Genomic DNA, 15,532 nt, shown 5'->3' with positions numbered 1-15,532 from the left:
GAGAACAAGACAGACTTCTGCAAAATCAAAAATGATGCACTGATGAAATTCATGATGGAACAAATATGGTACAGTACCTTAATTAGGTTTCAAACCTGGCTTTAGCTTCGTACCACTTTACGCTAACCACTTTGCGTATCATTTGATTTGTCTCGTAAACTGGATGCACATGTATAAACATTCTAGTTTGGCCTTATTAAAAAATAGCTGAACTCTCCAAACTATCCATTGTGCATTGCACTGTGCCATGAGGCACATAGGAGATGTTATGACTCTAGCACCAGTGTTGAGTGACTTTTACCCTTTACGGTTTCCCCCTTTTATGAAAGGCCGAGTGTGTACCAGATGGACTTATGCAGTGATATAGGCAGGAAAATTCTCACCCAAGATTAATGACCTTGGTGACTTGTGAGTGAACCTAAACGAACCGCATGGTGGCATCTTTCTCATTCATCCCGGTTCAGGCAAAGGTTCGTCTTGTTGTTGTCAAGTGTGTCGTGTCTTACCATTTCAAAAGCATGAGGATATCCTTGCTGAACCATCAAATAATTAACTCACAGAGTTCTAGCAATGTATCCATAAATAAACAGGAATAGTTTTCAAAGATCCTGGGAAGGAGTGATTGTGATCTCAAGTGAATATGGACAGCTGTTACTACTTAACTGGTGGCCAGGGAGAGAAAGTGCATTTTCAACAGGTCTCCAACTTCCCTGAGTGGAACTGACCATAAAACCATTAAGGGCCATATTGGACAAGGAAGAATTGGGAAAATGAGGGAAGAAATGCCTTGGTTGCAGTTCATACAGGAGGAAAATTCAAGAGCAGTGTTTCAAACTGTAAGAAAAAATTACTGAAAAACTATTTTGCACCATTTATCCAGTATAATATACAGACAAATTTGCCGGCCACAGACTTTGGGGGGGGGGGGCAGTGCCCCCTGCTACCCCCCTTAACGTCGTCCCTGTTTATTTGGTTTATTGATGTGACTCAGGAAATACCATTACATATTTTTACTTGTACATACTTGACGGCAACTTTCCACAAACGAGAAGCCATTCTGACAATGAGAGATGATAAATGAAGGAACAGCAAGACAGGCCAATTTCTGTTTCAGTGATTGCTGGATTATGTTTCCTTGCTAGTTCCTTCACCTAAATTTGTGTTCTTTAGTATTTTATTGAACTTGCTGAGCTTGTGCAAGGGATAAACGTATCATTGTACATTATGAGGCATGATAGAATGCAAATAAAATCAGTTTTGTGATTGGGATTTTCCATAATTGGTGTCAATTCAGAGATAATGGGTCTACAGTTACACATTTTCCTGATATGACTAGTGAATGCTCCTTGTGATACAGTGAATTTCCTGGAAACTACATCACCGACCCATCATATCTTGTCCTGAACATCATCAAAGGTATCTGACTACAGCATAGAAAAAAGTTATTTCTCTTTTTATTACAACTAAATTAGCTGTCCAAACATATCTTAATTTCAGTACATTGGTTTTAACAATCAGGCTGAAGTATTCAAGTATGTTAAAGCAAATCTGCTAGGACATGCCAGGTGTTATGAAGAAACTTCACTTGTTCGACATGTAAAACTAGAAGTCTATTAGGCCTTTAGCAACAATCAATTACATCAGTTTACACAGGAATGACTACTAAGAGAAAAAGTAATCCCAGGTTGTATCAATGGGCAATTTGATTTTGAAAAAAGAATATCATCACAAATAATTCATTTCCACTACATTTCAACAAGAGAAGAGGAAAGAAGAAATGAATGACTTCACTTGAGACTTAAACTTGTGGTTTAAGAAAGAAGACCAGCTCATTTCCACTCTCCTCCTCATACAAGTATAGGAATGCTGAAATTCTGTCGAAAGTAACAGAAATCTTGAATACTTTACGAAGCTACTTGTACTTACTGTCTCTCACTTTTTTAATACCTACAACAGACTTCAGGGTCTACCACTTAGAACTTCACTTCTTTTCAGAGTTTGCAATAACCACTGCAAACAATGAGCAAATAATGCAAGTACCAGCACTGGAGGGAAAAAAAATCACACTGTAATGGACACAACCATGTCCAATTAAAAAAAGTACAGAAACACAGACTTACCACTTTAACATGAACATGAACACTTAATAAAGAAAATGGTTGAATTTTGCATTGAGTTTTTTGAAAATCAAGCGTATTCAGGAGCAGTTTCAGATTTGCATGTAAGCTCGCTCATATTCTATTAACTTCTGAAGATGCATAATTTACTTGTGAAACAATTTTCACTCTTGTTCACATGAGTGCAGACTAAATACGGAATGTAGAATTTGGGAACCACATAACCAAACATTCAAAAGTTGATTTCTCATTGCTATCATCAATCAAGAAACTTCATGATAATTCTTAAAGACATATAAATATCTCTTGAGATGTCAATATGTAATGCCATGTCAAGTTGCATTTTTCAAAAGTCTATTATATTATACTGATTGTCAGTGGCATATTCTCAAAATGTGACCTGGTTTATAACAATTCTTATTCATTGTATATATTTATTATATATTAGATGTAATATAAATAAAACACCAATGCAGGCATGCAAGTAAAACAAAAACAAGTCCAACAACTTCAAAAATTCTCTGGCAATTTCAATGTATGTAAAAAGTTGGTTTACCGGTAAACCAGTTAACATGGGAGAATATGCCACAGCTGATTGTGCGTCTGGGTGCCAGGACCTTGTTGGCCTGCAACACTGCAGGACTGACTTTTGTGTGCCTTTTCACCAGGCTACAGTAATCAAAATCAGGGGCCTCCCCGATGGCGCAGTGGTAGCGTCGCCACCTTATAATCAAGGAGTCCCAGGTTCGATATCCGGTGGAGGCACATAGTGGTTCGGATCCCACTTTAAACTGTATGTCCAGTCCCGATTAGCCTTACTGTGCATAAAGTGGACTGAAAACGCCAACTCAAACCAAAGTAATCATAATCATTATCAGTGATGTAAATTATGTGTTCACATACCCATGTTGTCTACATTTAATTTACATGTTATAGAAACAAATAAACTGAAAAGTAAACAACTGACAGTTGAATATGACCATATATTTCTCAAATCTAAAATATGTCTCATATGCCTTATACTTAACTAGAAACTGGTCACTACTGAAAAAGAATGGCACATACTTCCTACTTTTCTTTCATTTATTCTAAAATCTAAGACCTCGAAACATATTTTTGCAATGTAGCATAATCATATTCCACATTCACATCTGTCAATAGGCCTACTGTAAGCACCATGTTTACATAGAATTCTTTCAATGATGACTCATAAATCACTTATCACAATGTATATTAAGGAACTAACATGACTATCTGAAGTAACTTGGTTGTTTAGTTTCCATGACATCAACATCATGGCAAAAAGGGTTGTCATTAAAAACTGGAAACTATTTGTTAAGTGTGAACAACTTCTTCCTTTGCACACATTTTATTTTTTTAAAAAATGTGACTCTCTCAACAACTCCTTATTCACAACAAATATAACTAAAAAAAATCATCGAAAGGAACAATTTTCATTTACTGACCACTGACCATTACTGTATTTTCAAATATAAACATTAAAGAAAACAACAATGCCAAAAGAAATATTAATGTTCCATTCTTTGCTGTTTGCTTTAAAGGGTTTACTTGTGTTCTGAAGAAATAAACGTGCCATATGTTCAACTAATCAAACATTTTAAAGTTTGCATCCAGCTGTTTTTTACTTACAAAGCTCACTGCTATATGAATTGAATACATACGTGTTGCATATAAGCCAGTTTTAAGATCTGGTCATAAATAGAGATTGAATCTATGTCTGAAACTAAAAATGGATGCTAACATAGATAATTATTGTTTGTTCTGAAATTAACACCACTTTAAAAAGCAAACATTAGTCACCATTCTTTGCCATCTTCCATTGCTTTGCATTTCTTTTCTTTCTTGCAAACACTAATATTATGCTGAATATGTATATACCACTTTAAGGATGCAACTAAATTTTCCTTATCTTCCAAACAGCTGATTTTCTGATCTGTTATTTTATTCTACATCTCATTTAATACATATCTAATGTGTCTTAGTTTTTTCTTTACATTCTTTAAGTACAAATCTCCTGATTTTAATGCATTCTTGCCTGTATTAAAAATAAATATGAATCTGCTTCCAAGCAATTGTATATTTTTACTAGGTATGGGCCGATATGAAATTTTAGCCGATACCGATAAAGTACTGATATAAAATTTACCAATACCGATAACCAATATTCTACTGATCCGATATAAAATTAGAAATGGTCCTTGAAGAACCTGAAATGTTCATTGATCTCCTTAATAAATGTGTGTTTCGTGGTGACTGCAGTGCAAAAGAAGTTGAATATTTAGATATTTACTTTTTTAGAAAGAAGGGCATGTAGATTATCCATAAAAACTACAACAAAATGGCAGAATTTTGCACTAAATTATCAGATATTTATCGATATATCAGATCGGTAAAATAATCGGTAATTTTACCGATAAACCGATATGCCTATATCGGCCGATGCCGATAGAGTACCGATTAATCGGTCCCATCCCTAATTTTTACAATGCATTTGAAATATTTCTCGTAATTTGTTCATCATAGTTTTGTTAGCTGTTCAGATGAATTAATACTATTTGTATATATATCCATCTTAGGAGTATATAATATCCTCCTAGCAATATAGAATTAGTAGTACAGTCAAATCAAAATCACATAATTACAACCAGAAGGAACATGGTATGACAAGACAAATGTTTAATGCATAGATAGCATTCCAAATTCACATCATGTAAATACCTGAATCTCAATGCTATTACAATTGGTGTTGCTTCAAACTGTTTCCTACATGATGCAGTATTCAAAATACATGATCTCTTTACATCACGCCAACAACCTCATATCATTACTCATACCTGACAAGTATATGTTTATCTTCTAGAATATAAACTACCACATTACTAACAAAATAGCAGTCTTAGAAGACATCTAATAATGCTAGCACGTGTCAAGACTTATTGTATGAATCAATTTCTGTCATTTTTGAATCTACATTACTTTTGACATCAGATGTTTCACTAGGTTTCACTGGGGTTTCTTCCAAAGCAGCCAAATCAAGTTTATCGTCTTTATTATCCTCATTTTCATCTTCATCATCATCTTCGTCATCTTTCTTATTGTAAACTGTTGGGTACTCAGTCATACAATCTTGCATTGCTTTGAAAGTCTCATAACAATCACTGCCCTTAGGATCAGCTGAACTGTAAGAGAAAAATGAAGCTAATTAATATCAAAATAATTAAAATATGGAACAAATTTGAAGTGGCAGTGAACACATCATGAACAATTAATTCCAAATATAATGTAACTTAATGGAGATATTTATGGTATTTCTTGTGTATTTGGTGTCAGATAGGGAACGGTAAAGTGAGAAAGTGTAGTTGAGCAAAAGAAATGGGGAAAAATTAAAGCTGAAGAGAGAAAAAAAAAGGTAAAGTGCTCCCCTGTGCTATGCACCATGCCATGAAGCCGTACAGCTGAAGGGTTCAAAATTTATTTTTAATGTTTTGAAATGGCATAACAATGGTGAATTATTCTTACAAGTCCTTACTTTTCCTGCACAGCTAGTATTTCTTGGTCTTAGAAATCTCGTTGGCTTCTGTTATCATCCCAAAGATTTACAAGGAAAAAGCATGTAAATGCAAGTCATATATTGAAGATCACACAATCTTAGCAAAAATTATGACAACATAGCTTGGAAGTCTACATTTACATCTTAAATGTGAGTCCAGGCAGATGATTTGACAATGTTGACAACTATATTATTCAAAGTGTAAAAGTATGATACACTCTTCCTTAGATTCTACAATATGAAAATTTGTGAAAACATTAATTACCTTATAAAAAAAGTGGAATGAGGGCTTCATTTCTTCTCTAATCATTATTTCTCTCTCCAGAAATGAGAGCAATCAAGAGAGTTCAGGGTAAGTGACAAATTGCTTGATGTAGAAGATGGTCTACTTTCTACTTTGGTTATTGTGCATTACTTTTCTGCCTCAATCATGATGAGAATGATTGATAAAATACATGTGATCAGAGAACATGCATGCCTTAGTTCAGATTTGAATCCATGATTCCCTGTTTCGTAACACTATGCTATGGAGGCTTAAATATACTGTTAATGGTATTACGATATATTTTGGTCTTAAGGAAAAATAACTAGCCTCTATGATCTAGTAATTAGCATAGCGTTCTGCCAAATCTGCTTGTGCGGTGTGAGTGCACCCTTGTATTGGTTAACTTATTCAGTTTATTTATTTAACATAAACTCTATTTGTGGTGATTTGTTGTTGAAGCAGATACCTAAGGACCTTTTCACACAAAGTCACTTGGTTGAGTGTTTGTGGATCATTGTTGACTGTCTGTGGAGATACTCATGCCACACGTCAAATGATCCACAAATGTGCCAATATGTGCAACCACATTCAGCCCATACAAACTCTTGGTAGAGATTGACTCCATCCACTGAGGGTGAGTAGTGCCACTAATATTTTCTCAAAAATTTTTGGGCTGCATATAGCGGAAAGGTCACGGGTGACAATTTGAAGATAAATATTTGTATAGATCATCTTGAAGCATGGAGCAAATATAAAAAATGTGTTTCTCTTAGCACTGTTTTCTATGGACTACAGGGCCTCACTGATGGCATAGTGGTAACGGTGTCACCTTGTAATCAACAGGTCCCAGGTTCAATACCTGGTGAAGGCACATAGTGGTTTGGATCCCACTTTAAACTGTAGGTCCAATCCCAATTAGCCTTACTGTGCATAAAGTGGACTTCAAACACAAACTCAAACTCTAGTGACTACAGAAAATTTTATAATATAAACTCAGGGTCCTCCTGCTTTATGGAATATTGAAAGTGATGATTACAGCAATAAAAAGTAAAAGAGAATACTTGAGAAGTTGTTTTACAAAATTTTAATAAGACTTTCTTCTATTGTTTCCTTCTCATCCAGAAGAAACATCCTGTGATTTCAAATTTGCAACTGAAAGGATCTCTTTACATGGGACCACTGACTAGTTCCACCGATTGGCAAGTTTGTGGAGCAGTAGTGGCTCAAGGGATGGTCCTTAAATTTGTCACTGCCCAGAATGCATATCTTACTATATGATCTAGCAAATGCTCAACATCCACCACAGATGGTTCACAAACATTTCACTGAAGTTTTCAACTTTGGAACCTAGATTTCTCTCTCTCTCTCTCTCTCCTATAAATTCTAAAACATCTATTGCCGAATTTACTTCTACTATAACACTAGTATATCTTACCTGTAATGAAAGCATGAAAATGCCTCCCGAAATTCCACTCCACAAGGGCCAGTTACCATACCACCTAGGCATGGGCAATCCCAATTAATTTCGCCATTTGAAAGGATCAAACCAGTTGGTTCCTCAGGTTCGGGCAACACTACTGTGCTTGGAGTTTTGTGGTCCTCTTCGGTTGCAAAAATTATTTTATCCTTCCCTGTACATAAAGTAATTTAAGGTTAATTATAATTTTATGTATAGGTGAATGCACACATGTATACGAGGCATGTCCAAAAAGTAAGTTCTGATGATGTCCATATGCGGCAAGAAGAAAGATGGGAACCCTAATACAGTCTACTGCTAACTATCATGTGCCATAATCAGATTGTTGCTGGACCCTGTGGCTGAGTGGTTAGCACATCGTGCTGCAACGCCAAGGGTCCCGGGTTCGAATCCCACTCAGGCATGGTTGTATGTGAATGTAAAGTCATCAATTTCATCACTCATTCAAATCTTCGCAAATTAGCGAAGAGAAACAAAATGCAAAGTAAAATCAAATCAATCAAAACAGATTGTTGCACACACAGATCCACAGACAACTGTCTGAGGTGTACAGACCAGATGTCATGAGTGACAGTATGGCCAGATGATGGTGCAGACACAGAGAACCAATCCAAGGTGCACAACCCTAAATAGCAGAGTGCATGTGGGTTCTTTTGCATCACTTCAAATGTGAGATTGAGGATTGGTTAGCAGAGCACACTATGATGCCAGAGGTCCTGGGTTCAAATCCAAGCCTAGATATGGATGTTCTTTGTGAGTGTCCTATCACCAATTTCATCCTCATCTTTGTGATAGCCAAAATGGCAGGAAAGCAAAATAAAATAAACCAAATCAACCAATCAAGTGGGAGATCTTTGTCCAATTTCTGGCTGGACAACATTTTCACAGCAACGGTCTTTCGCAACAGATACATTGCTTCAACAAATACCTCAACAATAGTGGTGAATATGTCAAAAAGTAGGTTATAAATAAAAAAACATCACAACTGATGCAGTAAATATCAATTACTACTCATGTTCTTGTTTCATTTTATGGCTAATCAGAACTTCTGGGCATGCTTCATACTTTATTGATGGTTTGTTAAGAGGCAGATCTTTTAAGAGTGTAAGACTAAGTTGCTCAAATGGGAACTAACAGAAATACACTCATATCTTAGTTAACAGGTTGGATATTTTAATATAATGTATAATTATTATTAATATTGTGTATTACAGCATTATCATTTACTAATAGTCATGTATTTTTTATGTGACAGCACGGCACACAGCAATGTCCGTTGAACAACGGGAACTGCCGGTGGACACTACGAGTCAATGCTTGTGGTGTTGCCATGTTCTGCGTACAGCGTTACTCCGCTGAATAAAAATAAAATCGGTTTTGAAATGTGTATTGACAATGATAATTCATTTTAAAAACAGCTGCAAAGAGCTTCAAAACAAGACTAAGATTCTATTTGTAGGACTAGCCAATACTAAGAAAAAGTTGTTTCTCAAAATTGAAAAGAACGACTTTTTGACAAATTTTAAAAACCTGAAAATTAATAATAGTGCCATTTCTGCCTACATCCAAACTAAAATTTCATAATGATCGGACAACCCGTTTTTGATTTATAGAATTTCAAAGAGAGCGATCGTTTGAAAAACTCCATGAAGACAAGACACACTCGAAAAAAAAATTTGGTTAGCATAGATTAACGCATAATTGAAGAAGCTAAATTTTGATATAATTCGTTTTTATGTAGGTCTGCTGGTTAATTCTTAATTGGAGTCCAAACTCGAGTATCTATGATTTTTATTCCGATAGTAGTAATATGGGCAAGCAGTGAAGAAGAAATACAGACACAGCTTGATAGTTGGAATGAGGAAATCAGAAGAGCAGGAATAAAATTCAGTGCAGAAAAGAGTGAGGTGCTAATAACAACAAGAAACAGAGCCTGAAATGAACCAAGAATAAAGATGGACACTGAAGAGTTGAGGGTAGTGAAGAGCTTCAAATATCTAGGAAGCATAATTGAGAGAAGTGGAAGAATAGATGAAGAGGTAAACAAAAGAGTACAAATGGGTGGTGGACTATATCAAAGCATTCGAAGATTAATATGGAAGAGGGATGTACCTATGAAATGCAAGAAGGTATTATATAACACATACTATGTGCCAGTAATTATGTATGGAGCAGAGACTTGGACAATGACAGAGAGAGACAAAACAAAGATGCAGGCAGTGGAGATGAAATTTTTAAGGAGTATATTGGGGAAGACTAGAAGGGATAGAATAAGCAATGAGGAGATCCGACAGACAGTGGGGGTGGTGAAGCTTCAGGACAGGATAGATCAGGCACAGACAAATGAGATGGTTCGGACACATGAAGAGAGGATAGATGCAGAAAGACTACCAGTAAGAGCTTACAATGCACAAGGAGTGAGCATAAGCCCAAGGGGGAGACCAGGATATCAGTGGAAAGAGAGGAGTGGTGGAAGACCAGGAAAAACTGGAGAGGCTTGACTTTTATGCTGACCCAGCCAGAGGCAGGAAATGGCAAAGGATGATGTAAAGCTACCCGAGTACTGATTTAGTTGGGACAGTCCATTCGTTTTTAATCTCTGTCCCTACTTTTTTCCCCAACTGCAGTCGATCACCATTTTTAAAAATCAGTGATATGTATAACATCATAAGTTCAGAAAAATTGCTTTATAACCATGTTTCATGAAGTTCCTTTTTATCATTTGAAGAATCAAGAAGAAAAATTACACTGGAAGAAAGCTCCTTCCTTATAAGATAACCTTGTTTGAGCCTGCTGTGTTGTTTTCTGTCTTCATTACCAGAACTATGGTTATTGATTGATAGAGTTGGTGTTTGAAGTCCACTTTATGCACAGTAAGGCTAATTGGGACTGGATATACAGTTTAAAGTGGGATCCGAACTACTATGTGCCTCCACTGGGTATCGAACCTGGGACCACTTGATTACAAGACGGCGACGCTACCACTGCATCATCGGGTAAGCCCTACAACTATGGTTATTGTTGAATATTGTAAATACTAGCATAAGCAGATTTTTCTTTTGTGGAGGGTGCTGGAATTGTAAAGGTGGATATTACATAGATACGAACGAGGGAGGGGGGTACACAATTAAATATTTCATAATTCCTGTTTTTAACCTTATTTTTAAAAGTTGTTCAAGAACAAGAATGGTAATCGGGGGCCATTTAAATGGGGGATTGTATTTACCACTTTGTTTTCTTCCTTGAGTTCTTTACTGCTTTCATTTGAAAATTTTGATTTTCTCAGAATTCTGGAAGGAGCTGTAACTCCCATCCGCTCCTCCTCTGCATATGCCAGTAGTTGTAAGAGTATACAGCTGTGATGATGACAATGAGTGGCTTGAGCTCGAAAAAGGAGAAAAGAAAAATCTCTCTTGTTGTATATGGTAAATAATTACATTCGGTTTTAGTGTGGATAATTAATGCTAAAAGAGAAAGAACAATTTTGTGTACTTTTTTCATGAAGACTAATAGATTTTCTAAATCTGATGTATTTTTCTTGAGGTAGAGATTGAACTTTTTCCCAATATTTCAACATTCAAGGTTCGTCCATGCATAATTATTTTCTGTAATTTTCTCTGTCATTCAGTCTTAACTCATTCAGCAAATTCATATGGTTGCATAATGCTCGTTACAAAAACTATTTCCATGGCCAGAATCTTATGTCTTTTCTTTTTTACAAATGCACTAGCTAAAATAACACCAAAATATGCAGCTCTGTGTTTTGAGAGCACAGAAGCCATGTCTTGCTGTGAGAAATGAAACACAATGGGTAGCTACGAGCAAACAACAAAAAATTAGCGGAGTTGATTTTCTCACTGCGAGAGTGTAACAATTTGACTTCAGCTTCAGGCAAACGTAGGGTCTCGGCAATGGGTTGGGGGCATTTTCCCATCATCATCTCTGTAAATGGATGGCCTGCTTTAGTGTCCTTAACATTAGCCCCATTCGCCGAGCCAGACAAACTCAAGTCATCTTGAAGATCTTGCACATTTAGCGTCCGGTCGGCGGAAGTTGACGTCATGTCTTACAGAGTAAAAGCATCTGGCCATTCAGATGGCTTACAGACATCTTGCAGCCAAGGAAGTCAAGGAAAAGTTGACTTGTTTCATCTGCGCAAGATGGCAGCATCCGTGGAGATATATGCACTTTGGGATAATGTTATTGTGGGGATGACTATATTTATACTTGGCGATGCCTGACAACATTGTTTGTATTCAAGATAAATAAATTATACTTTGAAAATGTTTAAATATTGGTTTGAAGCGTAAGAAGAGAGAAGTCAATTGTTTCTCATATCAAGACTATGTTCACTGAATATCTTGTCTGCTTCAAAGAATGAAGAGCGTAACTTTGATTCAAGATTTGAACAATACAATCTACTTTAATGAATGCTAAGTATATATCCATAATGACACCTAACTTTCTTTTCTATTTAGAATAAATATTTTGATTGAACTCTGATTATTATGAAGCTGTATATGAAAATGAACTAAAAATTGATTTCAATTAGCCTACTTAAATTCAATTAAACGTATGACCAAAGAAGATATACCACATTTACCCCCTTTCCAAGAATAGTGCCTATTTTTTCATTCTTTCCTAAATATATTTATTCTCAGTAATTTTCCCCCTTACAGTTTGTATGCTAGTTGTTGCATTGACTAGTTTAATCCACAGACTGTGTGTGACTTGTTTTATCATCCAGTGATTCAGCTAAGATGATCTTAAGCCGGAAGCTGGTAGTCTCGTGTTTCCTCCCAGGTGTACCTTGCAGATGTCTGGCTCACCGAAAGGGGCTATTAAAATAACTTCCCTAAATGCTTCCAACAGCTGATCACATAACATTGGGTCTCAAGCAGACACGTGGGGGGTACGAACTAAGTGTCTCAGATATTATAATAATAATAATAATAACAATAATAATATTTAAATTAAAATAATTATATTAAATCAAACTAATACTAATTACAATACATAAATTAATATTATATTATTATTACACGAATAGCTAAAAAGACTCTATAAGAATATAGAATAACAGTGCATATTCATTACGTAGCTTATCTGTAGTTAAGATCGGAATAATTTACATAAAAGCAAGTGTCCGGGCAATGAAATTAATGTCAAATAGATGAATAATTGAATATTTATCGAATAACAAAAATGATGTTACATGTAGTTGGAGAAAAGTAAGTTTCTGATTAATATCTTATGCATATTATTTTGAGTAGTAGTGTACAGAAATATTCTTTGTAATGTCATTCAAAGCCATATGATTCCAATATAATCCTTGCCTTTAAAAAGTTCAGAGGAAATTAATAACCATTGATTATGCAACAAATGCTAATATTTTCATTACTTAATTTTAGTACTTGGTAAGTCTTTCGGGGGGGGGGGGTCCGGACCCCTGAATCCCCCTAAATATGTCTTTCCTGACCTTCAAAGCCGTATGATCCCAATATAATCCTTGTCTTCCAATACATTAGAGGAAATTATACAACAAATGCTAAACGGGTATTTTCATTATTTAATTTTCGTACTTACGTCTTCCCGGTGTGTGTGTGTGGGGGGGGGGGAGGTCCAGACCCCTTAAATAAGTGCTTCTTGTCCTTCAAAGCTGTATGATCCCAATATAATCCTTGTCTTACAATAAGTTCAGAGGAAATTATATAACAACGGCTAAAAGAATAAATATTTCACTATTTAATTTTAATACTTGATAAATCTTTCGGTGGGTCCGGACCCCCTGGACCCCCCTAAATACGTCCTTGGTCTCAAGCACCAAATCCACCTCAAACCTCACATGAAAATATGCGAAAACCCCATGTCTGAAATGAGAGTAAACCAATAGGCCTACCCTCCCATAGACCTCGTTAAAATCATTTAACAAATGTAATTCAAACCTCACTTGCCATTACACATGAATATCAGTATAAGCAAAACTCATTCTCTGGAAAGTCATCACCACTGACCAAGCACAAGTACCTGCAGATCCCTTGAGAGAATGTTAACAAGATAATAACACTAAAATAGAGCAGCTCAACGATGGCATGCGGACCACATCACTGGCAAGGTGATTACTTACTGCATGTTAGGGAAGTATTTTTCCAATATGCATAGCTCTTTACGAACGGCCATTCGTTTACATTTGTCTTGGATACGGACTGCTGCTGCAATTGTGTCATGTGACGGGAGCTTTACGTCCCTAAATGTTTTTGTTTTTAGGTTAGGCAGGTCAGGTTTGGGGCTTTAAGCATTCAAATAATGAACCTAAATGTTGATCACGTAATATCTGGACTCAAGAACGGAATCCACTTACGAGCTCTTGTAGTAGTATGGGTGAGACGAACGTAAACCAAGAAAAGTGGCTCGTTGGGATGGGAAGCACGGATGCTTGCGTTAGATACTTCGATAAAATTTTAGTATGCCCGAAACTTATTTCTTCAATTTTTCAGGAGAAAGTACTTACTGAACTGACTTTCCGTACACTTTTGAAAGGTCATGGAAGTGTTTTTTCCCCATCGCTGAATTTATTTTGCCAGTAAATCATGTATTTTTGAAGATTAACGTCTCTCCAATGCACGAAAGCTGTTGCCTCTATGTCCTTCCACTACCTGAATCAAATGCATGTGTTCAATGATGTAACCCCTGGTCAGGGTTTCCAACCACACCGTTGTTTTCCAAGAACATGACAATTTTGAAAATGACAATTTTAACTATGTCTGCCTAACCTAACTGAACCTAACCTTGCATGGTTCATGGGGCTATTTATGAATGGTCTGTGGGGCTACGTGCGTGGTTCCTGGAAAAAAAAATACAAAATCGGTAACACGAAAGTAGGTATTTTTCGATGAAGAAGGTTGCAACACTGCATAACCATCGACAACGCTAGTCAAGATTTTTCCGCGATATTACGTGAACGCAAGCGAAAACGAACAAACAAGAATTACTCGATATGTCGAAAATTGAGATTATTTGCGTGAAAAAAAACAAAACGAAATGGCACCTTCAAGAATCCTTAAGAATGTATAATACGTACGTACCAATGTGAAAAAGAAGAAGATAAAGGAATTTCAGACGTTTCGGGGATACTAAACTTTTAATGTTTCTCCAAGCTTGAAATTTACTTCCACAACCATTTCCACTTCGCCAAAATAGGTCCTATGAAACTTGCAAAAATCATTAAACCATCGGAACTGTTGCCAACCTTAGTGTAACTATGATGTAACACGGCCCGTGATTAATTGCCCAAGCAGTTACTGAACCCGCATGCAAATGAGTTTGGGTAACCAGGCACAATCATTTTTCCGCTCCCTGCAAAACAGGCTAATAGCTATTCTGAAAAATGGAATACATTGATCGATTTTGTGCCCTTATACACGTATTCCGCATATACAAGCATGTAAACCATGTACCATGCCTTTTTCTGAAGTTACATGTTAAATTGCATGTTCATTTACTAGTAATATTGGCACACTTACCACGCTGCTTGCAATAAGACATGTTCCATTACATTAATTTTCTGCTAGGTAAGAACGGTTATTATCTGTCACTTACAGAAAAATATATGTATAACCGTTTAGAATAATGCAAAATATTTCTTCAATTTAAAGGATCTGAAAATTTTAGATTTAGCTGCTTGCGTTACTCGCATGCCGGATGAAATTACAAAGCTGTCTGCATTACTCGGATCTCCCTTATCACACAACACTCGAGCAACATTGTGTTCTGACGTCAGAAGACAAATGCCTACATTGTTATGTTAGGTTTGGTTATATTAACATAAATACAGTGAAAATTTATAATTTATCCTAAGAGAACTAAACCTAGCTAGCCTAACATAACAACTTAGGCTTTTAGCGGAATAATGAAAGTATTCTCCAAGGACGTCAGAACGCAAGGTTGCTCTAGTGTTGTGCGATAAGAGAGACCCGCACTCTGTACGTGCTTCGGGTTAGTGAAATTATCCCCCACCAAAATTCCAATGAATACAGGATATCACCATAGAATGTGATATCACAAGATAATGAAATATTGTGTAGGGAATAAATGTCACATAA

General features: G+C 36.2%; 1 protein-coding gene across 1 annotated transcript; it reads right to left on the bottom strand.

The window, feature by feature from the left end:
• Positions 1-2,194: 2,194 nt before the first annotated feature.
• On the bottom strand, positions 2,195-15,156 carry LOC145983971 (mitochondrial intermembrane space import and assembly protein 40-B-like). The gene is made up of 3 exons (XM_083117197.1): positions 14,954-15,156; positions 7,389-7,584; positions 2,195-5,317 (listed from the first exon to the last, which is right to left on the bottom strand). The coding sequence occupies exons 1-3, from the start codon at positions 14,973-14,975 to the stop codon at positions 5,065-5,067; spliced, it is 471 nt and encodes a 156-aa protein (XP_082973323.1). The 5' UTR covers positions 14,976-15,156; the 3' UTR covers positions 2,195-5,064.
• Between the last annotated feature and the right edge of the window lie 376 nt (positions 15,157-15,532).

This window comes from Lepisma saccharinum, chromosome 2, assembly GCF_977018435.1.
Source record: "Lepisma saccharinum chromosome 2, izLepSacc3.1, whole genome shotgun sequence".
NCBI lineage: Eukaryota > Metazoa > Arthropoda > Insecta > Zygentoma > Lepismatidae > Lepisma > Lepisma saccharinum.
The sequence above is the reverse complement of the archived record's forward strand: the minus strand, read 5'-3'. Positions and strand labels throughout refer to the sequence as shown.